The sequence below is a fragment of the Lampris incognitus genome, chromosome 2, assembly GCF_029633865.1.
Source record: "Lampris incognitus isolate fLamInc1 chromosome 2, fLamInc1.hap2, whole genome shotgun sequence".
Lineage (NCBI taxonomy): Eukaryota > Metazoa > Chordata > Actinopteri > Lampriformes > Lampridae > Lampris > Lampris incognitus.
The window spans coordinates 111,426,367-111,453,866 of NC_079212.1; the positions used below are offsets into that span (position 1 = coordinate 111,426,367).

General features: G+C 41.5%; 1 protein-coding gene across 6 annotated transcripts in view; it reads left to right on the forward strand.

Moving 5' to 3' along the window:
• LOC130108119 (plexin-A2-like) overlaps nucleotides 1-27,500 on the forward strand; it is an 86,513-nt gene that overhangs the window by 53,668 nt on the left and 5,345 nt on the right. For 4 of the 6 annotated variants that reach the window (XM_056274966.1, XM_056274968.1, XM_056274965.1 and 1 more), the window contains exons 14-26: nucleotides 1,908-2,044; nucleotides 3,255-3,422; nucleotides 6,280-6,373; nucleotides 7,250-7,489; nucleotides 8,483-8,626; nucleotides 9,649-9,883; nucleotides 11,109-11,251; nucleotides 12,362-12,630; nucleotides 21,708-21,774; nucleotides 22,245-22,391; nucleotides 23,445-23,604; nucleotides 25,695-25,798; nucleotides 27,397-27,493. In XM_056274966.1, coding sequence (XP_056130941.1) covers nucleotides 1,908-2,044; nucleotides 3,255-3,422; nucleotides 6,280-6,373; nucleotides 7,250-7,489; nucleotides 8,483-8,626; nucleotides 9,649-9,883; nucleotides 11,109-11,251; nucleotides 12,362-12,630; nucleotides 21,708-21,774; nucleotides 22,245-22,391; nucleotides 23,445-23,604; nucleotides 25,695-25,798; nucleotides 27,397-27,493 — 2,005 coding nt within the window. Of the gene's footprint in view, nucleotides 1-1,907; nucleotides 2,045-3,254; nucleotides 3,423-6,279; nucleotides 6,374-7,249; nucleotides 7,490-8,482; nucleotides 8,627-9,648; nucleotides 9,884-11,108; nucleotides 11,258-11,641; nucleotides 11,648-12,361; nucleotides 12,631-21,707; nucleotides 21,775-22,244; nucleotides 22,392-23,444; nucleotides 23,605-25,694; nucleotides 25,799-27,396; nucleotides 27,494-27,500 lie in introns of all 6 variants that reach the window. The other 2 variants (XM_056274970.1, XM_056274969.1) reach the window with 2 other exon arrangements.

The following is a 27,500-nucleotide window of genomic DNA, read 5'->3' on the forward strand; positions in this document are numbered from 1 at the left end:
GTAGCTACAAGTCAATCACACTTTTGAGATATCAACCTGTCCAGTTAGGAAGCAACACTGATTTGTGAATCAATTTCACCTGTTGGTAAATTGTCTAATTTCCACCAGGTGGAAATTAGACAATTTGCAAGATAACCCCTATAAAAGGAATGGATTTGCAGGTGGTGGCCACAGACCATTTGCCTGTCCTCATCTTTTCTGGCCGATCTTTGGTTAGTTTTTCATTTTGCTAGTGCCCTCACCACTAGAGGTGGCATGAGGCGGTATCTGCAACCTACAGAAGTTGCTCAGGTAGTGCAGCTCATCCAGGATGGCACATCAATGCGTGCTGTGGCAAGAAGATTTGATGTGTCTCCCAGCACAGTGTCCAGAGCATGGAGGAGGTACCAGGAGACAGGCCAGTACACCAGGAGACGTGGAGGGGGCCGCAGGAGGACAACAACCCCGCAGCAGGACCGCTATCTGGTCCTTTGTGCAAGGAGGAACAGGAGGAACACTGCTGGAGCCCTACAAAACGACCTTCAACAGGCCACTAATGTGCAGGTTTCTGCTCAAACAGTGAGAAACAGAATGCATGAGGATGGTATGAGGGCCCGACGTCCACAATTGGGGCCTGTGCTCACAGCCCAACACCGTGCAGCCCGATTGACCTTTGCCAGAGAACATCTTGGTTGGCAGATTTGCCATTGGCGCCCTGTGCTCTTCACAGATGAGAGCAGGTTCACACTGAACACATGTGACAGACGTGAGAGAGTCTGGAGACGCTGTGGAGAACGTTCTGCTGCCTGCAACATCCTCCAGCATGACCGGTTTGGCGGTGGGTCAGTGATGGTCTGGGGAGGCATATCCTTGGAGGGCCGCACAGACCTCTACATGCTAGCCAGAGGTACCATGACTGCCATTAGGTACCGGGATGAGATCCTCAGACCCATTGTCAGACCATATGCTGGTGCAGTGGGCCCTGGGTTCCTGCTCATGCATGACGATGCTCGTCCTCATGTGGCCAGAGTGTGTCAGCAGTTCCTGTATGTCGAGGGCATTGATGCTATGGACTGGCCTGCACGTTCCCCAGGACTTAATCAAATCGAGCACCTCTGGGACATCATGTCTCGTGCCATCCGCCAACGTGATGTCGCACCACAGACTGTCCAGGAGTTGACCGATGCCCTGATCCAGGTCTGGGAGGAGATCCCTCAGGAGACCATCCGTCATCTCATCAGGAGCATGCCCAGACGTTGTAGGGAGTGCATACAGGCACATAGAGGCCACACACACTACTGAGCCTCATCTTGAATCGTCTTGAAGAATTTCCACAGAAGTTGGATCAGCCTATGTTCTCATTTTCCACTTTGATTTTGAGTATGATTCTGAATCCAGACCTTAATGGGCTAATGATTTTGATTTCCATTGATCATTCTTAGGTTATTTTGCTCTAAACACATTCCTCTGTCTAATAAATAAAGATTTGCAGCTGAAATATTTCATTCATCGAGGTCTATATTGTGTTTTTAGGTGTTCCCTTTATTTTTTTGAGCATATATTTTTTTGAGCATATATATATATACACACATACATATACGTATCTATGTGTGTGTATACGTATGTATGTGTGTGTGAATGTATGCATGTATGCATGTATGTATGTGCGTGTGTATGTAGTATGTGTGTGTGTGTGTGTGTTGTTAGAAAAGCGCTCCATTAGCTGCCTTAATACTCAGCAGTCAAGTCAAGTCAATTTTATTTGTGTTGCAGTCTATTTCTACACACACACACACACACCCACACACACACACACACATCCATATGTTTCCCTTTAGCAAGATGAGTTGATGAGCCAGAGATGCTGTATTACCTAAGCTGTATACCTATATGCTGAAAGGGTTATTTATGAATGATGTCCTCCCCAGACCCCCTCTATGTTGGCTCTGACCCCAGGCAGAGGGCCTGAGTCTGGGGGTACCAAAGTCACCATTGTTGGGGAAAACCTGGACTCTGGGAGCACTATTAATGTCCTCTTTGGAAATCAGACCTGCGAACTGTTTAGGTGAGTCTGATGTTGCCTTACCCCTTACTCGTGCAGACCTAAGACTGTGTTCATGTCAAAGCTTACTCTGCTAAACACACATAGAGAACTCTGTTAAAAGGAGTGCTTTTAGTTACGTTTAAGTAGAACTACACTGAATGGTCTCGCTAATGACTTGTGTGTGTGTGTGTGTGGGGGGGGGGTTAAGCCCTGGGCGGTTGGTATTTTTCCCTGTGTATTTATAGATATCTATTTAAAGATCAAAATTCTTTACTTGCTATGAGTCAGGAGGATGAAGAAGCGGTGCCATTAGCTACTGCACCCACTAATCACAGTGCTTCATCACTAATGTACCTCCAACTCAGAGGAGACAGGACGCGGTCTGTAATGAACACTCACCCCTCCCTCATAGAAATGTACATTGCTCATAACTGTGCAGATTGAAGTAAATATAACTTCAGCAGATAGAGTCAGGATTTGTTTTATTAGCCTGTTAAGACCGCGAATATGAAGAATTTGTCTCAGCAGGTTGCTGAAGCAAAGTTATCTGAAACAACACAGAACCATAAAGGAGTACATGGAAGGGCTTTAATCGACAATAAAAATAAAATTCAAGGGGCGTCTAGGTGGTGTGGAAGTCTATTCTTTTGCCTACCGATCATCCATTCTAATTCCCGTGTTAACTCTGGCTTGGTCAGGCATCCCTACAGACACAATTGGCCGTGTCTGTGGGTGGGAAGCCAAATGTGGGTATGTGTCCTGGTCGCTGCACTAGCACCTCCTCTGGTCAGCCGGGGCGTCTATTCAGGGGGGAGAGGGACCTGGGGGGAATAGCGTGATCCTCCCACATGCTATGTCCCCCTGGCGAAACTCCTCACTCAGGTGAAAAGAAGCGGCTGGCGACTCCACATGTATCGAAGGAGGCATGTGGTAGTCTGCAGCCCTCCCCGGATTGGCAGAGGGGTAGAGCAGAGACTAGGACGGCGTGGAAGAGTAGGGTAATTTGCCGGATACAATTTGGGAAAAAAAAAAGGGGGGGGGGTTCAAAATAAAAAATGTATTAAAAACCGGCCTTTTCTGCACAGAATGCAGATGCTCTCTGTGAAAATCTTTTTGATTTCAGTGATAGAGGGCTATATACGTGTGAGATTTATGAGATGTATCAGGCATCAAAGGCAGATTTTAAGTCAAAACAAGGAATGAAACCTCCTTCTGTTGTTACTCCCACCAGAAGGACCATGTTGGAGATCGTGTGTTTCTCAGCACCATCTATGACCGGTTCCGGACCAGTCCAGGTCAGTTTAGTTGTTGACCGGGCCCAAGTTCCCAGGACATTGGCGTTTGAGTACATAGAGGACCCCACTGTCCAGCGCATTGAGCCCCAGTGGAGCATCACCAGGTAAAACTACCAAAATTCTGTATTATATCTAGACAGCCACCAGCTATAGCTTGATTAGAAAGTGTTTGTACATCATTTTTACGGTTATTTTTAAATGCTCAAGGTCTGCTACAAGGGCCAATACAATGGGTCTCACACTAGAACATTATCTTACAACAACAAACACAAAGAAAATTAACCTGTCGTCTGTGTCTTGAATGATGAATGCCACTTCATCTGCCAGTGAATGCTCAATTAGCATAGTTTTGCCTCAGACAGAAGAAAGAAAACACAACAAATTATGAGTATGGTGTGCAAAAAAATGAACAAAAAAAGGAGAAATTTGAATAAGAATCAGAATACTTGATCACATGCTAATTGTAGGTGTACTACATTTATTTTCATTTAAGTATGAATGTATTTTAAAATGTTCTCCATTATTAAAATGTGTCTTTCCATTAACCTATTGAGTAATGGACGTCTTCCTCTTGGAAAGATGTTGCTGAGTAATTGGATCGTTGTGTGTATTTGCATACAACAGGTCTGCACCACTCATAAAATATGATTGTACCAATGAACGAATCCAAAAAAAGAGAAATTGTTGATTGCCACAAGATTTTATTAATAGTTGGGAGACAGATTTTATAAGCACATCTATGCGTAATAATACTCATATCCTTAATATCCTTAATATGCTTATCGTCTTCTTCCACTGCACGAGAAGATGGATATTCGTGTCATGGAAAAATAGTTCAAAACTACAATCAAATTTTTAAGATTATGCATGTATTTGTGTAAGTGTCGGTTAAGAACAATTATGTATTTTCCCTCATTTGAGAGGAGTTGCTAATGATCCCGGTAGACATCCAGCAATTAAGCTTAGCTTAATTGCTGGATGCTAAGCTAAGCTAAACTCACTATTGAATGAACCTTCAAACTGCATCCCCAGACAGAAAAAAATGTTTCCACGAGTTTGTCTATGACTATGTAGGTAGCAAAGTGAACTATCACGTTAATTTCACTTTTCAGATGAGATTTTCTAATGAGGCATTGCACATACACAGGCCCTTGTCCATGCATGTACGTATGTCTGTCAGCTGATTGCATCCCCACCAACTCCAGGGCTGCAGCTCTATAGCTGGCCCTGACCTTTGACCTCCCATCGTCAAGCAAAAAATAAAAAATAAAATTCTGTCCAGTTCTCAATAAAATAGGACACTATTTTAATTTATTATTATTACACTATAACACTAATTGCACTATTATTATTATTGTTATTATTATTATTATTAATATTATTATTATTATTACTGTTATTATTATTATCATCATTATTATTTTCATTAGTGTTGTTACTATGCTCTAACATTTAAACATAAGTCTGGCAATATGAAAAGCTGCTTTTCTCTGGCTGGCTGCCTAATACAAACTGGTGCCAAGTGGTAGAGCCAAAACAGTGAGAGTTAGCTGGACAGGTCAGGGATATTCTGGAGAGTGGTACAGAGGAATATGCCATAATGTAGTGGGTGTAAAAAATACAATGATGGGCAATACTAAACAGTTCAACTGACAATCACCGTAAAGTGGCCCACCATCAACATTTACAAATAAACAAGTTTCTCTTCTCAGGTGGTAATTTCTTTTATGTTTCTTTTTTTCTATTCTTTGAAAAAAACATTTATACAGCAGTCTCGTGCTACTATCTCTAAGAGACACTATAAATTTGCTGTATGTAAAACCCGCATAAAAACAGGGGTATGCTTCATTTTACGGATGGCACCCCTACTGAGACAGCGGCCCTTCTCCTCAGCTCGTGATGGGAGAGGGGCTTTAAGAGGCAGCGCTCAGAGCTCTCATCATCAAGGTGCAGTTTCACTTTGTGGCCCCATAAGCTTAGGTAGCCTTTTGAAGTGTGAGAGAGAGAAGGATTGGTGCTCTCTCAAGCAGACTAGATAGGACAGTTTTCTTTTTTTTTAGTTTGGCGTTTGGTTCCATCTCCGTCTCTGTCTGTCTCTTTGTTTCCCTCTCTCTCCCTTCCTTTTTGCCTTTTTCACTTATCTGGCTCTCTTTCTACCTCTCTCTTTTCCTGTCTCTCTGTCTCTCTTCCTTTCTTTCTCTCTTGGTCTCCCTCGTTCCCCCTTCCCCTGCTATATTTCCCTGTTCCCTCTTCTCCATCTCTGTCTCTCTCTCTCTCTTCTCTCCTCTTCCTCTCTCTTTAGGGCTTAGCTTGGCTCCTGCTGCAGTTCAGGTGATAGGAAGACTGGAGAGCATTGTTTATTTTAATCATATCTAATGCTGATATGTAAACAAGCAGCACCTGTACTCATGCGATGCCAGCCCCACATGCTCATGGATGAATATAAAGCAGCAGCCAGCTGGTTCACCCATTTGATCGGGCTCTGCTACCCAATAACAAAGAGTTTGTTATCAAGCCAACTAGCTCCCTGAAGATGCATTAATGCACTTCCCTTCTAAATTGTTGGTTTTGCAGCAAAAAAGAAAAAATTATTTTCTCTGGTTGGAGTCCTAATGAAATTATACAGACATAGCAGTTTGTTTTGATTCACATACAGGGGAGCTGATCTATGAGAGAGATGGAGAGACGGAGTGTGTGTGTGTGTGTGTGTGTGTGTGTGTGTGTGTGTGTGTGTGTGTGTGTGTGTGTGTGTGTGTGTGTGTGTGTGTGTGTGTGTGTGTGTGCATGTGCTTGTGCATGAGTGTGCGTGCAAGTGTGTGTGTGTGTGTGTAAGGGATGCATCTCTGTGTGTGCTTGTAGGAAGATTACATTTGCATTGTCTTTCGTGTTCAGTAGTGCAAATGTGAAATTCAACCATTTTGCTGCAACATTCAGTTGGTTGTTTTTGTTGCCATTGAACAGTGGACACACCACCCTGACAGTGACCGGCACCAACCTGGATGTAGTTCAGGAGCCTCGGGTCAGAGTCAAATATGCTGGCCAAGAGTCTGTCAACGTGAGTAAGACCAACTCAATGTAGATAATTCTGCACACCTGACCGCTTGAAACTTATTCAGTCCGATCGAAAATTACCTAATGAAGTTTTTCTTTTACGATGTTATTGCGCCAATTCAACAAGCATTCACCAATTTACCAGATATGATAAGAATTTTTATATCTACCAAAAAGTTTGGAAGGTTAGCAAGTTAAAGACAAGTATATCATAGGCAAACCGGTTTTGGTCCAATTTCTAGTGCCTGCGGTACTCAGCCTTGCTGAAATGCTCCTGAGCAAAGGCAATTAAAACTCATACACATTTCAAGACATCACAGACGGGCACAATTACCTAGCTTACATTAGGTAGATATATACCTCGATACACCTGAGTGGACAGAAGGTTTTAAACCAATGCAATCTAATTTACTGCTGGAAGGGATATCCATCATATGAAAAATAAATATGACACATCTGTTCAGAGTTGAATGAATGTGTTGAATAAAAAAAATCAGTTAAAAAAATTGTTTGCATATATAGATTTCCCATTTTAATCAAGCACGTTTGAAAAAAATGTCAACAATAATAATAATATTTGCGTCATGAACTTTAGGTAGAAGTTATATACATTTGGAGTAAAACCAAATATATACAGTATATACATGACTATTCTTCATATTTCACATAGTAAGAACAGCCGTAGCCATAGATTTTGCATGCTGGCATTATATATAGATTTTATAGTGATTTATCCATTGGCTATATTGCACTATGTCTTTCTTCACACATCCTGTTGTGTTTGTGCCAGCATGTGCTGTGAATTTCACAAGTTGTCACAACGTTTGTGGACGACAGTCACCGAGTCAAATCGTTCTACTTTATAATGTTTGTCCTCCAGGTGTGTAAGGTGCTGAACACCACCACCATCAGCTGCTTCGCCCCTTCGCTGAAGGCAGAATACACCCCAAACCAGGAGACGGTCAAACATGTGGACGAGTTTGGCTTTGTCTTCAACAATGTCCAGGCCCTGCTCACCTACAAGAACACCAGCTTCATCTACTACCCCAACCCTTACCTAGAGCCCCTCAGCCTATCAGGAGTTCTGGAGCAGAAACCCGGCACGCCGATCATACTTAAGGTACGTTTGACAAGCCCAGTCTGGGCTATCTGTTGATGCTGGGTTAAATGCATGACAGTAAATCTGTATCTTTTATCCTCAAAGCCCATTTTTTTGATAGATTTGATTTACTATAGTCACATTCTTATTCCATTCTTAACTGCTGGACAGGATCAATTTCCCCTTGAGGGTCAAGGAAGTTCAAATTGTTATATTGTCTTTTCTTGATATACATAAGTGATGAGATAGGAAAAAACACACACCAGCCAGGTGAACAACAAAAATATTGATGGGTACAAGCTCATTCCCTCCTTGTAAAGTCCCATCTAAATTGTGTATTTCAGGTCTGCCAGTGAAACGTGGTGGATCATCAATTGTGCGCTTGTCCCTCATGTCATATAGCCATCACGTTAGATTTTAAAACCACAGAGCAGGCAGCACAATGGCCCAGTGGTTAGCACTGTTGCCTCACAGCAAGAAGGTCCTTGGTTCAAACCCCAGGCCGTCCCAGGTCCTTTCTGTGTGGAGTTTGCATGTTCTCCCCGTGTCCGCGTGAGTTTCCTCCGGGTGCTCCGGTTTCCTCCCACCACCAAAAACACATGTACGTTAGGGTTAATACTCCTGTCTGTGTCCCTGAGCTAGGCAATGGAAAGAAGAACTGGAGTTGGTCCCCCGCGCACTGCACTGCGGCTGCCTATCTTAGCTACAGACCTGCCCACTGCTTCCAGTGTGTGTGTTGGGATGGGTTAAATGCAAAGGATGAATCTCCTCGCAGGGATTAATAAAGTACATTTGATCTTATCTTACTCATCTAAAGGCTTACACCAGGCGTGTGCTGCATCTGAAATTCAGTGCGTTTCTGCCATACTTCTACGCTAACGCAAGAGGTCTTTTATGTTGGTGTATGGATGCTGCTAAAATGTATGCTGTTTGTTGCCATGTAAAGCACTTTGAACGAAACCTGTTTGTGACAAGCAATTGTTAAATGAGACATATGATCTGCCTTGTATTTAGGGACGCAACCTGGTGCCATCTGCATCTGGAGGGGCCAGGCTGAATTACACGGTGTGGATCGGAGATACACCATGCTCCCTTACTGTCTCGGACACACAACTGCTCTGTGAACCACCAAACCTCACCGGGCAGCACAAAGTCCTGGTCAGTCTTAATTTCCCGCTGTCTCCATCCATTTCGCTTCCCTTGGTTTATGATCAAAGGAAGGCCCAGCCTGCCTACGGTCAATCCTTTTCTGTTCTTTATACATGCTAAAATTTGAAAATGAGGTCGTTTAGTTGTTTAGTGCTCGGGTAGCTGAACCTGCAACGGCATATCCAGCATCATTTAGCCTGCAGTGTTGTATTCTTAGTCATTTCCCCGTGTTTGAAGACTCTAAGTGCTGTAATCGGGTTAAGATTACCCTGATTCCGACCACACCCAGATAACAATAACCCAATAAAGCTGTTTACAAGACTATTTCTATGGTCAGAGTAATGCATTTCTGGGTTTAAGATTAGGTTTTGTTTGTTTTCATGTAAAATGTTCGTGGATGATTGTGTTTTGAGGAAGATTGTCTGTTTTTTGCCAAGTTTGTTGATGATAAGCAGGCTTTCAGTTCATCGCTGTCATTTTGTTGTTGTTTGGCTGTCACTCACTGTGTGGTCTGCTCCCCATTACAATACATTGCCCTCCAGAATAATGAGCACGCACCCTCGGTAATGATCAGCAAAAAGCTGCTAAAAAAAAAACAAAAAAAAAAATGAAAAGAGCTTTAGTCTCTGCTCAGAACTTGTGGAAGATTGCTTTCTTTTATCCAAAGGCTACTGTTCTGGGAGATTGTTTATTTCTTCTGTGACATAGAATTGGTTATGAGAAAGATCGTTTTCACAATCACTGCCACCTCGGTCGTATAGCTAAATAAACACTCCCTTCTTTTCTTTTTGGGCAAACTTTACTTTTTAGACTCAAAGATCACAGCTCTGTGACGTGGTCCACTTTCCGTTACACATTGCAAGTTTTTCAATATGTGTACTTCATTTAATCATGTACTTGTTCACTTTCTTCTCCTACAATTCTTTTTTTTCATAAATGTGTGTGTTATATGTTTCTAAAGCACTTATGGATGCTATTTCTGAAAGTTCATTGACAATTTGTTTATTATGATGAATGCTGTCTTCCTCCAGGTCCAGGTAGGAGGTCTCCATATATCTCCAGGAGCAGTCCACATCCAGTCTGAGAGTCTGCTGACACTTCCTGCCATCCTCAGCATCGCAGCAGGCGGAGGACTGCTTTCCATTATTGTCATCATCGTCTTACTCGCCTACAGACGGAAGTCGCATGAGAATGACCTCACTCTCAAGCGCCTGCAGATGCAAATGGACAACCTGGAGTCCCGGGTGGCTCTGGAGTGTAAGGAGGGTGAGTCAAACATTTAGAAATGTGAATCTATTATGAAACCTGTCTATTTGGTGAATCTGTAAGCAAACTCTGATCCGTAGTTCCACTGTTGCACCCCTTGTTGAAATATTCCTGGTTTATTGTGGTGTCCGGGTACTGAAGTGGTCTATTCCAACACGAGGATCGCCGGTTCAAATCCCTGTGTTACCATCGGCTTGGTCGGGCGTCCCTACAGACACAATTGGCCGTGTCTGTGGGTGGGAAGCCGGATGTGGGTATGTGTCCTGGTCACTGCACTAGTGCCTCCTCTGGTCAGTTGGGGCACCTGTTCAGGGGGGAAGGGGAACTGGGGGGAATAGCGTGATCCTCCCATGTGCTACGTCCCCCCAGTGAAACTCCTCACTGTCAGGTGAAAAGAAGCGGCTGGCAACTCCACATGTATCAGAGGAAGCATGTGATAGTCTGCATCCCTCCTCGGATCATTAGAGGGGGTGGAGAAGTGACCAGGACAGTTCACTGACTCGGGTGTTTTACTGCAATGAGGGTGTTGCTTTCTACTCTGAATTTATTGTTTGAGCTTTTCGTTACAAACAGTGTCAGTGTGTTATTACTGGAAATGCAGTTTACATGTTTCATCTGTGCTTTTAAGAATGTACAAATCTGCGATTTGGTTTTTGAACAGTGAAGTAAAACACTCCTCTGTTTTAGATACGCTCTGATTTAAGATACTTTCTTGAATGAAAAGTAAAATCCTTCTTTTGCAAACCCACATGTAATTGGTCAAATTATCTCGTAGTTTAGCTTTGATCTGTGTCTTCACATGTTTCTTACAAAACTTGCAATATTTTAACTGAAGTATTCACACGAAGCAGTCAAAGCTAAATGCCCAAGAGCAAGTGCCTTTAGCAAGGCACTAATAATAAATGTGTAACTCATAAAGACATTACATGAGAACAGATAACATAAACTCAAACATTGTCTTTTCTTGATTTTTTTTTCTCTTTTGTCTTCATGTTTGTTACTTTGCCTTTTCATAAATGTGATGAATTTGGCTAGGCTTATTAACCATTTCATTTGTGCATTTGCAAAATGTTCCCTCGCCCTAAAACAGTCATTGAGACCAACTGGCGTTCTACTTTTTTTATTTTATTTTTTTATATATATATATATATTTTTGCGACACATTCATAACACGTGGTGTATTTGTTTTGATATGAAGTTGAGTGTCCAGTTCTGTGATTCCAAGCCTTTGCAGAGCTGCAGACAGACATCAATGAGTTGACCAGTGACCTGGACAGAGCGGGCATCCCCTACCTTGACTACCGCACATACACCATGAGGGTCCTCTTCCCGGGCATAGATGACCATCCTGTGCTTAGAGAGCTAGAGGTAAGGGCTTTGCCAGAAAATGGGTTTAAAGGGTTTAATTTTACAATTTCATGTTTACTGTACATTTAATTTGGATAAACATCTGGAAAGTGGAATACATCAGTAGTTTTTTTTCAATTCAATTTATTGTCATTACAAACAATGTGCAGGTACATGTGTAAAACGATATGAGGAATGCGGCTTTGCCAAACAGTGCCAGACAGACATAGACAAACATAGCAAACATAGTGTAAGATATATACAGATGAAGACTAAAAGCTAAAGATAAGTTAAAAAAAAAAAGAGCACGAGTATAAACATATTTACAGACATCCAGTGGGTAGCCAGGTTCAGGTGGGTAACAGCTTGGGGAAAGAAGCTGTTTTTGAGCCTGGCAGTGTGGGCTCTGAGGCTCCTGTAGTGCCTCCCAGGCGCAGGGGGGAGAACAGTCCATGGTTGGAGTGGGTGGGATCTCTGCTGATGCTAAGACCCCTTCAAAGGCAGTGTTTGTGATAAATGTCTTTTATGGCTGGGAGCGGGGTACCGGTGATATGCAGGGCTGCCCTGACGACCCACTGCAGAGCTTTCTGGTCTACTGATGTGCAGTTGCCATACCACACTGACATGCAGCTGGTCTGGATGCTGTCTCAGGTGCAGTGGTAGAAGTTGGTGAGAATTTTGGGGGATAGACTGCCGCTCCTCAGCCTTCTCAGGAAATGCAGGTATTGTTGGCCCTTTGCATTTCCTGAGGAGGCTGAGGAGCGCCCGTCTATCCCCCAAAATTCTCACCAATTTGAGAATTGACCATATTTCAACTATTTGTCTGTATTTCCAAAACAAATGGCGCTATGCTGAGAAAATTTTACCATTTTATAAATAAATGTCACGAGATGGCCATTAACTTTTACTTTGTACCATAATGGGTTTTGATTATTTTAAGATGGTTTCATTTTTTTTCATATGGCTGATATGTATATGTACATACACACAATATTTATGTATATACTTTGGTCTTTGAACACTAAAACTGTGGGTTGTTAATATCTAATTTTTCTGTTCAGTGTCCATGTGTGTGAATGCATGTGTCTGTGCACATGCTTCAATGCACATAAAAATATTTGCTCTATATAGGTGCCAGGGAGTGGGCAGGCGAATGTAGAGAAAGCCTTGAAGCAGTTTGCTCAGCTGGTAAATAACAAGGTCTTCCTGCTGACGTTCATCCGCACCCTCGAGCTGCAGCGTTCATTCTCCATGCGTGACCGTGGCTATGTGGCCTCGCTTATAATGACGGCTCTGCAGGGACGGCTGGAATATGCCACGGATGTCCTCAAGCATCTCCTCTCAGACCTCATCGAGCGCAACCTGGAGAGCAAAAACCACCCCAAACTGCTGCTTCGCAGGTAAACCCGGTTTTGACTTGTGATATGTGTAAATCCACCATATATATAGTATATATATATATAGCATTTTTCTGGAAACCATCAATGGTATACTAGATAAAAGTGCTCAACAAATGAGGAGTGGAATATTAAGATATGATGATATGTATACCATATATAGATAGTTACATTTCATCTTTTTTCCTACATCTATCTTTATATATATATATATATATATAGCATTTTTTTCCGAAACCGTCAATGGTGTTGTAAGTGCTCAACTAATGAGGAGTGGAATATCAACACAAATACAAGAAAAAAAGTTTTAATGCATTGCAGTACAGGCCTTTTCCGTGCATTTCGCACTCATCAGCTGCTAATGTGGTTAAACAATGATTCTTTGTTTAACCACATTGGCAGCTGATGAGTGCATGACGAACGAAACAGGCTTGTACTGCAGTGCATTAAAACTTTTTTTCCTGTATTCGTGTTGATATATATATATATATATATATATATATATATATATATATATATATATATATATATATATATATATATACACACACACACATACATACACACACATATATATATATACACACACATATACATATATACATATACATATATATACACACACACACACACACACACACATATATATATGTAAAGATAGATGTAGGAAAAATGTAGGGAAAAAAACTTTAATGCATTGTAGTACAAGCCTGTTTCGTGCGTCACACACTCATCAGCTGCCAATGTGGTTAAACAACAAAGAAAAAACACACAGCCAATAAATACTATGTTGCCCCCTGCCACACCCCTAGTTACGATGCACAGCAACCAATGGGAGGATAGAAAACATTTGAAAAATAACAACAGAAACATTGCAACCAATGGGGTAGGTAGTTACAGTGCACAGCAGCCAATGGGAGGATAGAAAACGTTTGGAAAATAACATCACAAACATTGCAACCAATGGGGTAGGGACTGGGGTTCGTTTTGAAAAAGCAAGGACTTAAAGGGCTGGGACACTGTTGAAAAAGCATACATTTAGAATATAACAAAATAAAATCCAATTGGGTACTTTACGTGTATCATATGGTGGAGTGGTGCAGGAGCACAGCTGGAAGAGCAGACAGTTAAAATATAAAAATATAACATCTAATAAAGGTCATCACGTGTATGTCATTTAATGGGGGGGATAATAAAGACACTGGTTTACTTGTAATTGCAAAGCAGATATTTTTTTTCTGTGTCTACAGCTTGTGGCCAATTCATTTCTACTGTTCAAGGTAGACATATCAGGCTTGCAAATAATAAAATATTTCTCTGCCAAGCATAGGTTCCATCTTTTGCTGTTAATTGAATATGCATTGTTCTTTGTTAGGATTTTTCATGAGATAGAGTAAATAATATTCTTGTCCACCAATGACCAAATGTGGTGGCTTGAGGCCATTGCATTTCTTGCATGCTCATTCCTGAAGCTACTCATATGGGCATTAAGCCCAGTTTTAAAAGGGCCATCTGTTAGTCCAATGTAAGTGTCCACTTTGCAGTCTTCTCTTGTCACTGATGCCTGGTAGAAGACTCGACTCCCTCTATCTGGCATTTTCCTTCAAGAGGGCATAATGCCTTAGCACGGCAGTTGCAGTTGGTGGTGTTTGGCTGTGTTGGGGGGGGGGTCTGTGCCTTGGTCATGGTGCTTGTGTTGTGGGAGGATATAACCTGCTGAACATTTGGCATGCAGCTGTAGCTAATGTTGACTGTGTTCCTGTTGAATATTTTTCTTAATTGATGGTCTGGGGTAAAGCACTCATCCAAAAGTTTGAAAAATAGTTTTCCAATATTAGAGGCCACAGTGTCGCTGTTGGGATGATTATACTATGTTCTGCCTTCTGCTGCATTTTTTTTCTTTCTCTTTTTTGCTGGCTGTTGCTAATTGATGGTGGGTTATACTTAAGCTTGAAATTATATTCACTCTTTTGTAAGACTTCTTGGTATGGGGGGCCGCTTCATTAAAGATTGCTTTGCAAGACAATATACATGAGAGTTTCTTACTTATGCTCAGAGATATTTTTCAAGATAGAGGGTGGATGATTGCTTTCTTTATGGATATATTGAATTGTATTATTGGGCTTCATGTATGACCTATGTGTATAATTTCTAAGGTCTAATGAGATGTTGAGGAAGTCAGTTTGGTTTTTGTTAGCCTCAATAGAAATTTTTAGCCCATTGTTTGCGAATATACTACACATTTTCTTTTTTTATTCTCTCGACTTCTCTTGCCGGTTTGTTGCAAACTGCCAGCCCGTCGTCTCTATATAGCCTGACATTGATGTCTAGGGCCTGTAGTTGAGACAACAAGTACAAGCCCACTAGCTTACAAGTCTCTGCCCTGTCGAAGTTGTTCATGGTCATGTCGAATTTACTGCTACCTTGCTTTTGCCATGGGCTTCCTTTGTGGTATAAAATTGCCTCTTTCGCGTGGGCTATTATGTCTCTGTCTTGGTCGGATATTGTGGTTTAAATATGCTCAGGCAAAATCAATAGCTTTGTCTCGTAACTCTTTAGTTATGGAGGGGTAAAACTTGCAAATATCAAAGCATATAAACTAGTAATCGACTGACTATCAGTCTGGCTGATTATCGGCTTAGATATTTGTTGTTTTTCATATTATCATTATCGGAATATTTTTATCGGCCAAGCCAATATTTTTTTTTAATCACATATTGAAAATGTTTATTATTTCCTTACATACAGAAAAAAAAAGGTTTTGAAACAATCACATGAAGAGGAGTGATGTGAAAAGAGAAGAAAGGGGAAACTTGTTGAAAAATGGCAAGCAAAAATGGTCAGAGTTTGTGTTCAAAAGCATAACTACAGCATTATCAGGAGTAAAATCTATTAGACACTCAAATAATGGCAGCAATCAAATTTTGCTTTACAGAAGCAAGATTATGAAAATAAACTTCAAAATGAAGCTACAACCTTTATATAGCTGGAACTCACCTGAATATTTTTCAAGGCATTTCTAAACGTTGCAAAAGTCTTTAAACCTTCTCAACATTGGCAACATAATTCCTTCAAAATACATTATTGACAAGTGCTTTTAAAAACTGCCATAAACTTTCATAAAGGGAGAGAGCAAAGGTCAACTCTTTGGTAAACTGGTAGGACTGTCAATGAATGTTCAAAATTCGTATATAACTGAATCATGAAAAAAAAAAACACGTGGGAGGGTTTTGTCTGTGTCCCATTCCTCAACTTCCATGTTCCGTGCCGGCCTCTCCTGCTGAATCTCCAAACTGGGAGCGCACAGACTCCCATCTACTGCAGGTAATACACTGACTATTGATAAGTACCTCATGCAACCCCACTTCAAAAAACTCAAACTATCACTTTAAAGATAAAAGAAAGGGAACATAATGACACTAATGTACATTTTTCCATTCACTTCAGTCAAAGCCTGCTGGGAGCACTTTAACCAATTTATGTGGAATTATTTTAATATTATAATTATTCAGTTTGATCAAAGTTTACTTCCTGCTGTCCATGCTGTTTAATTCATTCCATTTTCATGTTTTGGAAGTTATTTATTTTTAATTAAAAAATAATTCTACTCAGATTGTTATCTAGTGCCTTGAACATCATGCACTTTATTTTTTTCCAAATATTTTGTTTTACACAGAATTCGATCAAACATATGTTCATTTAAAGGCAGCCTTGTGTTGGGGTTTGTGTTGCTGTAAATTTTGGCACAAATGTTTTTACATTTACTACAGCTGAATATCGGCCCCAAATATTGGTGATCGGCCTCCATAACTTACCGATAATCGATATTGGTATCGGCCATGAAAAAAACCATATCGGTCGACCCATAATATAAATGTATGCCTGCTCTTGTCATCCATGCCCCTAAACCATTCTAATACTTGGTTGATGTTCTTCCACTGATTTAAGGGAACCCCCTTCAGAAGCTTCCTGTTTATACTCTCAATGATTTTTTTTTGTTTGTTTTTAATATTTGGTTTGTGGTCTTTCAGGGTAATAAAGGCTTGCTTCCGGGTGATGACATCAATGCGGTCGTCCAATTTCAGAGCCGATGCAATTTTTCTGTCCTTTAGAGTGATGTCTCTTTTGGCAGACTTTGCGGCCTCCTTGCACGATTCGGTGACATTGCTATGTAGAAGGTTGTCACATTGATCGGGTTTTGTTGGTTGCAATGAAGAACTTGTCATCTTTTATCATTCTTGTATCTTTATGGAGTTTCTTCTGGGAAGCTTTGTTTAGGTGTTTAATGTGTGTGTGTGTGTGTGTGTGTGTGTGTGTGTGAGTGTGTGTGTGTGTGTGTGTGTGTGTGTGTGTGTGTGTGTGTGTGTGTGTGTGTGTGTGTGTGTGTGTGTGTGTGTGTGTGTGTGTGTGTGTGTGTGTGTGTGTGTGTTTATCAATGGTCCATTTTAGCGTGGGAAGTTTGTGAAAATGAAGCTTTTTTTAAAAATCTGTTTGTTTACAATGTCTGGGAAAAATACCCAATAGTGGCTGTGTTAAGAGAAGTAAAGACATTCCAAATGTTTGACATTCAGACAAGGTTGTCATTTCCATCCCATCACAAAACATTTTTTAAAGAATTAGGCTGGTAAACAGAATGTTTCAAGACATGCCATGTAAGGTCATGTAAATTGATTTGTCCAAAGTTTTTGTTTGTAACATCTTTTCAAGGTGTTAAAATGTACTTGTGTATTTGGTCTGTGCAGAACAGCTTTAAGCATGCATTTCATAGCATGTTTTTCCTTTACATTGGTTAGGCTTCACACCTTTTCATATGTCTGCTACTAGAGTGTGGTATGTGCATACAAATGAAAGACCATTTTCTTGAATTGCTTTGTTACTCACAAAAGAAAAAGACCGTGACCTTACTTTCCAGGACTAGGGACAGACTGACTGGTTTAAATAGTTTAAGTTGATTGGAATTAATAGCAGCTGTTGCCTGCAGGAGAGAAACAAGCAGTGATAAGGCTGATTGTCAGCTAATCCATTAATTTCTCTCTACCTGCCTGGTTGTGTGTCCAAGGTCTCATTTAGCTCTTGAGGAATGCTGAGGTTCAGCACACATTTCTTTTATATATATAATATGCTATCAATCTATCACACAAAGTTGAATCAGTTCATTTGCAGTGTTCCCCAATCCTCTGTGAATAGTAAATCAAATCAATTTTATTTGTATAGCCCAATATCACAAATTACAAATTTGCCTCAGTGGGCTTAACAGCAACATAACATCCTGTCCTTAGACCCTCTCATCGGATAAGGAACAACTCCCTAAAAAAACCCTTTAACAGCGAGAAAAAATTGGAAGAAACCTCAGGGAGAGCAGCAGAGGAGGGATCTCTCTCCCAAGACGGACAGCGTGGAATAGATGTTGTGTTTACGCAATTTACATAATACAACATTGAAAGAGGATAACAGAATTATAATGGACTTATAAAATTTATGAAGAATATGATGCGCAGGGTACCAAACTCTAGTTAATGGTCACGGTAATTTGCATATGAAACCGATCATTGGTTTTGGTCATTATACCACTGTATTGTTTACAAGGGGGCAGCATGGTGGTGCAGTGGTTGCCTCACAGCAAGAAGGTCCTGGGTTCGAACCCCAAGGTTGTCCAACCTTGGGGGTCATCTCGGGTCATCCTCCGTGTGGGGGTTTGTATGTTCTCCCCATGTCTGCATGGGTTTCCCCTGGGTGCTCTGGTTTCCTCCCACAGCCCAAAGACATGTAGGTCAGGTGAATCGGCCATACTAAATTGTCCCTAGGTATGAATGTGTCGGCTCTGTGATGGACTGGTGGCCAATTGGGGTCAATGCAACGCAAAATATTAATAACCCCAGCCCCCACTTAATTAAAAATAACCAAGTGTTGTGTGTCTGATTGGCCCAGGCAAGCGGGCTGCCGGCCCACTGCAGTTGGGTATTAAATCTGTCAGCCTGTCTCTCTCAGCCAATTACTTTTGGTCCAGTCCATTCTAACGTTTCCGGGGCCCTGCCCTTTTCCCATCTCTGTTAAGTGGCGAGTGGAGCAAGTTGGACAAACAAAAAGAGAAAAAAACTTAAAGGTGGGTAAAATGATTTATTTTACTGGTCAGATGGTTCCCGAGATTCTTGCCACCTTGCTGCCAGTACCATTGTGCCAAAATGTGCTCCTTCTAGCCAGCCTCCTCCTAAGAGTAGCACATTCCCCTTGTTCTATTTTACATCTATTTTACTGAAGTTATAAATATTGTTCAGTAATATTGTTTACATAAAGTGTGGCGTGGTTTGTGTGGGTGGTGGTATATTGCGGGGGGGGGGGGGTTGGTGGGCTGTTCTGAGCCAAAAAGTCCAGGGCTATTTTTCATTCCCAGTCTGCCCCTGCTTCACACACATACGCATATATACATTTGTAAGACCCACTACTGTTTAATTCTCAGTCTTGAACCATCTGCGTTCTGGTGCCTATTTGAGAGTATCTCACACCTGTTGTGGCGAGCAACATTATACCGCTGACAAATGCTAGTTGCTTTTAGGGCTTAATAGTTTTGTTTTTTTCTGTTTCTATCCCTCTAACACACTTAACGATGAGAACGAGTGATGAACTGATTGAACACTGGAGTGGTGCTCATAGCATATTAACGTAATGTAACACAATTCTGTGAAACCAAATTTGATGTCCTAAAGGCAATCATAGTGTTTTGGGGTTTTTTTTTACCTTTTTTATTTATATTTGTGTCTGAATATGTATGAATTTGCTGATAAAGGGTTTGGTTGTCCGCTCTGGTTAATGGCTGATTGCAGTTAGTACAATGCAATTTTTCAGTTATGGTATGCCAAGTATCTGTCCATTTGTGTTGCATGGTTGTCATGAGTTGATTATATTTGAAGGCTATGGTGTAGATTTGTGACACAAGTTACATAATTTCAATTGGTTCTGTGTACAACATTGTTAAATGGACCACATTTTATATAGTGCTTTTCTAGCTGCAACAAGCACTCAAAGCACTTTACAATTGATTAATGCCCCATATTCACACACACACTCATACACCAATGGTGGTGTCAACCATGCAGGGTAACAAGCGGCTCATTGGGGGAAGTCAGGGGTTAGAGGTCTTGCTCAGGGACACCTCGACACTGCTACCAGGAGGAGCTGAGGATCGAACTGGCAACCCTCCAGGTACCAGACAATCTGCTCTACCTCTTGAGCCACTGCCGCCCCTCTGTTAAATACTGTTGTTGGATACTGTGGAAGATATGCCTATGTCATGACAGCTAAACACCATTGTGGTGTCTATTGTGTTTGCCACACTGATGTAGCCTAATGATGCCATTCCAGGACTTCTCCCTTTAGTTGAACCACTGGATCGCCACATCCTTGGTGTTCAGGGCCCTTGTGATTTACAAATGAAGACCTAGGAGCCACCTGGTGCAAACTCAATCTTCGGCTGTTGGCCTTTGAACAGCTGCTTTGGGATAGGATTTGCGGGGTCAAGTAGTTACAAGAAAAGCACCTCAACATTGACCATTGACTCACTTTCTCCAACAACGTATTCCACACATATTCCTTCCAGAGGCCACGAGCCCGATCACTGCCGGTGTGTGCCGCTAATCCTTTGGCATAGATGATTCCTCTGCTCGCTGTCCTTTCCAGTCCAGTTACCACACCTCTGATGGCTGAGTAACTAGGCCAGTGCAGGAAAAAGCCAGCTCTGTTTGGTTTTTGTTTTGTGCAACAGTGTGAATCAGCCGTTAAGAGTCAGAAACAGTAAGTGCCTGAGGAGACAGGTGAAAGACAGACGCGGTGAAAGTGATAGAGAGGGAGAGGGAGGGGCTGGGAGAGGAAGAGGACATAATGGTTGGGGGAAATGTGAGTGCAGCGGTGGCGCAGCCTTTGCCAGTCCAGCTTATCTTCCCTGTGCCACTCATGAAACATTCAGGTGTAGCTCAGGTTTCTTCCCTGTTCACCTCGCCTCTCCTCGCCTCTCTCTCCGCCTCTGGTTATCTGCTGATTGTTTTCCCAGTGCTGAGACTGGCCTGATGAATATTTCATGAGTTTTTTTTCAGGAGGGCCCTCTCAATCGGAGTCACACTCATTAAATATAAGGATGAGTTGACATGGGAGCTGGTACGACTTAAACTTGTTAGTCCAAACATGCACTTGTTGTGATGGAGGCCTTCTTAAATTTAATGGGATGCAGTCGATGGGAAGTGTGGATACTGTTTAAGGTTACAACGGAGGTTATGACTGGAGACAGAGAGGCAGGAAGGTTTTAGACGGCAAGAGATGGCCTGTTTAGGAAGTTGCTCTCTGACCTTTAACCTAGATTGAAAAGCTATAAGGTATGCTGGTACAACATGATTTGAAGTAATCTGTAAGGTAAAGTGAATTCTTACACTTCAAGTGTTGTGTAAGATCGCAGAAACCCCAAACAGCAAGGTAAAACAATGAAAATGAAGCTTAAATCCAAGTTCATGTCATAACTTATTAAGCCATCCAAACAAGTTGCAAAACTTCTCAGAGGGCAATTTGAGGGCAAAAAGTATATTCTTTTCTTTTCTTTTTTTCCTTTTTTTTTCTCCCCCCCCAACCTTCTTGTGGGCTTCATTTCCTCTGCATTGGATAGCTATGTGCTGACATAGTGTGGAAGTGACATAGTAAAAGGACACAAAATGGACATCAGAGTTGTGTGTTCACAACTATGTTATGACCCAAATATACCGTGCACCCGCAGCACTTGGCTCCATCAGAGTTAACATCCCCTGGGAGTAAGGATGTAGTATTTCTCCATGAACTCAACTCTTGTGTGTGTGTGTGTGTGTGTGTGTGTGTGTGTGTGTGTGTGTGTGTGTGTGTGTGTGTGTGTGTGTGTGTGTGTGTGTGTGTGTGTGTGTGTGTGTGTGTGTGTGTGTGTGTGTGTGTGTGTGTGTGTGTGTTTTCCCCTACACTCTGTCAGGCTCTGCTATGTTGCAGGTCATAAAAGAATCATCAGAGCACTCCAGCGCTCTTTGGGACATCTCTGCCCTAACAAATGACTATGCTCCACTCTTGTCTCACAGAACTGAGTCGGTTGCAGAGAAGATGCTGACAAATTGGTTTGCCTTCCTCCTTCACAAATTTCTCAAGGTAATGAAAATGACTTGGGCGTGTCATCCCTGCAGATAGCTCCCTGATACATAACAGTGCTACTACCTTAAATGATATTGCCTGATGTGTTACCAACTACTGTAGATATCTGTGTGCAATGGAATTTCATCTGGATTGTACCAGGTTTTATTTTTGTTTTACTCTTTGATATAGATGTGTTTTATGGACAGTGTTGAGCAGAAAAAAATTAACCTATGGATTCAAATGCTTCTGTTGTTCAAAAGCCAAATTATGTTTGATGAAATATGTGCTAATGCGTAAGTCTCACTGTCTGAGTTGGTGAATATGGTGAATATATATATATATATATATATATATATATATATATATATATATATATATATATATATATATATATATATATATATATATATATAACAGGCATCCCTCTTTTCCTCGATCTTTCTCCCACCTCTGTCTGAAATCCCTGGATTGCCCTCAAAACATAGGAGTGTGCTGGCGAGCCCCTCTTCATGCTGTTCTGTGCCATCAAACAGCAAATGGAGAAGGGACCCATAGACTCCATCACTGGGGAGGCACGTTATTCCCTGAGTGAGGACAAGCTTATCCGACAACAGATTGAATACAAGACCCTGGTGAGTCACCAAGACATTGAATAGACTGTCGACACTGTGCATATAATCTTTGGGCATCTCCTAATGCAGCCATTCCTAAATTTAAGAATGCCACAGCGCAATGTATAATCTGAAAATCTTCCACAACCCATCCTACCCTTTAATCCCAACTCTGATCAACACATGAGACCAAGATGAAGTATTTCGCTATATATTATTTTATTTCATAAACAGAACAATTCTAAGTGAACACTTCAATGTTTAAATACAAATATTTAATCATAAATATTTTATGATAATTTCAAACTTAATTGCAAAATTGAATTTAAAAAAAAATTTATTGTAAAAGACCTCCCGTGGCCCACCTGCAGTACCTTCACAGCCCACTAGAAGGCCGCAGCACACACTTTGGGAATCACCGTGAAACGCTTTAACAAAACCGATGTGGGCAATCTGCCCACATGACAACCAAGCTACGCTGTATCTTTGTTTATAGAATTCTGTCCCAATCTAGATAGCTTCACAAAGAGGGGCCTAGTTGACAGATGTTGAAACTTAAGTGTCAAAACCCGTCAGTCTAATGAGGAATTTACAGAAGTTTTCTCTTTCCTCTGCTACAGTCTGTTAAACCTACACGGGTGTATAGTAAACTCAAATTTATCAGCCAAGACTGAAAATTATTTTACATTTGTAAGAGCCTGCATGTTGTTCCTCTTTCCCTTCCAGCAGAATTACACCGGTCTGGTTTCACTAGCCCGTCCTTGTAACTTTCCCCTCAGGGTTTTAGCCTCAAAGCAGACGCAACCACCCAATGACAGGATGACACCTCTCTGATCGCCATGTCTGAGAGTCTGTCTTATTAGTTGTTTAATGCCCCGACTAGAGCGGCACAGCTTGCATCCTGGAGGTGTGAAATTACATTTCTGGCCGAGATCCCCTCCGTGAGGATAGTTTGGTGAGGAGCAGGTGATGAAAGCCTTTTTCCAGCTAGCAACATCTTTTTCGTCTTCTCTCTCTCTCGCTCCCTCGCTGACTCGCTGACTTGCTCACTCATTCTCTGTCCTGGTTCCCCAGACGCTGAGCTGTGTGAACCCAGACAATGAGAACAGCCCAGAAATCCCTGTCAAGGTGCTCAACTGTGACACCATCACCCAGGTGAAGGAGAAGATCCTGGATGCTGTATACAAGAACACACCCTATTCCCAGAGGCCCCGAGCTGCAGACATGGACCTCGGTGAGACACACTGGGAGCAAGCACAACGTTAGAATAATGTTTTGCTTGTATAGCACTTTTCCAAGCCAATGATTTACAAAGTGTCTACTAATTAAGATAAAAAAAGAAGTAAAAATAATGGTATACAAACCAATGACAGCAGCAAAAGCAGACAAAAGTTTAAGTTTGTAGGTTGAAATACAAGGCCTTATTGGGGTAAGGGGATAGTTTTGTTATTTGCTTGTTTGTATGTATATGGTGATGGTTGCAGGTGACTATAATATACCACTACTGGTTTGATACTGGTTTGAGTATGCAGCAAAGGGGTCGGGTTGTGATACAGACCAAGGTTTGGTTTTGGTAATTGAGATGGGTCTGGGGTAAGGCAATGCAGCTCAACTAATATCGTTACACACTCATATACCTACTCACTGATTTTTCAGCAAAAATGCCAAACAACAATATACCAGACGACACAGAATGAGCAAATGAAAGCTAATAGTGTGAACACATTTGATGCAAATTATTTATTTGTTTCCTTCATCTACATGCAAATATGGTGCACAGCAGTAGCCACCTGTGTTTGATTATGGACAAATGTCTTATAACTGTGGTCTAAGGCTACCCAGAGTTGTTCAACACTTGTTCAAATATCTATAGAGATTTGACAAACATCTATTTTAACAATATTTAAGTAGTTTCCCTTAAACTGTGCAACTATGGAGGGAGTACGGTTTATGTAAACATTTACATTTTTCACGTGTATATTGTTGAATGTTTATGTAGACCTGTCATGTTATTACAATGTTACCATACACAAAATTATTTTCGATTGGCTATTTATGTAGATTCATTATGAATTTCACTGTCACTTTGACATTTCCAGTTTAGATAACGCACACGTATATTACACAAATTCTCCGCATACAACAATTCACCACATACAACACTTGAATCACAACGTAACACATTTGCAATGCACGTCCAATGCATTGATGCAGTGTAAATAGACTCTCCTATTTGGAATGAATGGATTTCCAGTGTAACACTATGCATTCAATGCATCAAGTCTGTTCGCACTCGAAGACACTTGTATACCAACAACTTCATAACAGAGGAAAGATTGACGCTATAGATTAATGATGTTGAAAAGTACTGACTATAAGATGCAGATCTGGTTTAATCAATAATATGGGCGCAAAAATAGAAATCTATCATGAATGTATGCCTTTGGGGCTTTCCAGTGAGAACCCCTCATTGCAGGCATTGTATTGACGTATGGCAGACAGATTCTTGAGAAGGTTTAACTGCAAACTCTGGCATTCCTTCAACATCCTTCTCCTTACCCGTTCACAGCACTGATTAGATCAACAGTCACATACATTAGATGTGAACCATACTGGTGCACCCATATTTAAGTTTGCAACCACAACATGGGTGGCACGGTAGCCCAGTGGTTGGCACTGTTGCCTCACAGCAAGAAGGTCCTGGGTTCAAACCCCAGGCTGTCCCAGGTCCTTTCTGTGTGGAGTTTGCATGTTCTCCCTGTGTCTACGTGGCTTTCTGTGAGATGCTCTGGTTTCCTCCCACCATCAAGGCAATGGAAAGAAGAACTGGAGTTGGTCCCTGAGTGCTGCATTGCAGCTTGACCACTGCTCCTAGTATAGCTCCTAGCATTGTACATAAATACAATGAATTCTGTTGTATTTATGTACAATGAAAAAGTTTCTTCTTCACTGAATAAGGATTGCCTGATGTGAGAGTTAGACTTAAAAAGCTGACACACAGAAGAAACTCACCCTTAATGAAGTAGACAGTACTGCATCAGGTTTTGTGATATTTTCCATTAAGGGCCATTTATTGTCATATTTATTTCATTCAGCAGAATAATTTTAATTGCTTGGTACAAGAAACTTTTGCAGTTTGGGCTTATACATGGTGATAGGACAAGAGAACTACCACACAGTGCAAACAGACAGCGCGAGACATTTGATGGACAGGAGATCATGAATATGATCCCAGTCACAGAAATATAAAGCATTTTGTACAAAAGCATCCAGAAGGAAAGCATTTGACACGTAAAACCCACTCAATGTTGCATTTTTCCACAGAGTGGCGGCAGGGCAGGACAGCTCGTGTAGTCCTGCAGGATGAGGACATCACTACCAAGATAGAGAGTGACTGGAAGAGACTCAACACACTCATGCACTACCAGGTCTGCTGAAAACTTATTTTTTCTTTTGAACACATTCCACATGGCCTGGCACATATAAACTACAAATCCTAAATCTTCAGTAATATTTGTTGACCTTTTGTTAGAATAAACATGCCGTTTCTTGCAGAAATGCCTTTGTGAAAAGACAAGGGCATGCACATTGGTTGGAGCTGCTCAGTGTCAGTGCAGCTGTGCTCTCCTGTTGTTTTACCTATAACCCCAGACTAGTTGGAGGTCACATGCCTTGCTTATGAGCATCAAGCCAGTCATTAATGAGAAAGGAGAGAGCATTACCCTGAAAACACTTACATAACCTGCATTACATTCTACTCTACTATGAGTTTTTTGCTGTGATCCGCAAATGTAATTACGCAGGTTTCTGGTATCCAATCTTCAGTATGAGTCATCTTGTTCCTTAGTAAGTGCAGTGGCAGATTGTGAACACTTCCCTATTCTTAAGCCCTAAAATATTACTGTACTTCTACAAGGCTGACGTTTAGTAGAATTTGGCCATCTAGTCGAGGAAAAAAATAGAAATGCAGCAACTGCGTTTGCCGCTCTTACAGGCCACTCTGACAAGAGCACTGTTTTCTCCTGTGCTTGTCAAGAAGACAAACGAATTGCTCTTTTACTTTTAACCTCACTGGGAGGTGCAGACGTGTTTGTTCTGTCGCTAAGCCGGATTTCTATCAGCATAATTTGGAGCACATGCAGAACACTAGCATGCATTTCTCTCCCACTAAGGACGCCCCTTTCTGCGCCAAGCGATGTGGCCTTGAAGCAGTGTGTGGATGTAATGGTGGACTGGCACTCACACGGAGCTTCTTCCTAACTGCTTCAACTTCGGAAAATTTATCCAGCTGCCTTGTTTGTATAGCAGGGGAGTTTAATGACGGAATGTTAATTCATTGTGTGGTCTTACGGTATGTCAACAACCAGTTCTCCACAGCAAGGAAAAGCAGTCTTAACCATGGCCAAAGCAAACCTCAAAAAATTATACCAAATCAAAAGCAATTTTGGCTTGTTTGTTTGCATGAACTTGAAAAATTCTATCGTTTTGCAGCAGGGTACTGTCAGAAACATAGATCTTGTTAATGGAGTAAATTCACTGACCTACCCAAGTGAGTTGGGCTTTGTCCGGTCGGGTCGCAGAACTTGTTGCGATCAAGGTTTGATTGCCAGTATTGTAATCATTTTCCTGCCGCTGTGGGAAAACCTGACAACACCAGTTATTTTGGTGGGTTTTACTTGGGACCTAACCTTCAGTAATTGTGATTTGAAGTTTTGTATTTGTATTGTTTGTAAAGCACTTTGAGTGGCTGTTGCAGCTAGAAAAGCGCCGTATAAAATCCAGATTGATTGATTGATTGACTGACTGACTGACTGACTGACTGACTGACTGACTGTTAACATTCTCCTTTTATAGCTCTACCGAATTTTAAAAATGCACCTCACTAAATCTAAATCAAAAGGGCTGTGTTGTTTTCTTTTAACATCCCTGTCAGAAGTTTGCTTTTGAAGAAACAGTGTTTTTTGGTGCAGCGGTTTGAGCGCAGAGAAGGATTGAAAGGATATAAGTACTTGCCTGTGTGCTGCAGGTGTCTGAGCGCTGTGTGGTGGCCCTGGTGCCTAAACAGATGTCTTCCTTCAACATCCCCTCCTCCGCCAGCTTCCCACGTAGTATCAGCAGATACGGTCAGTA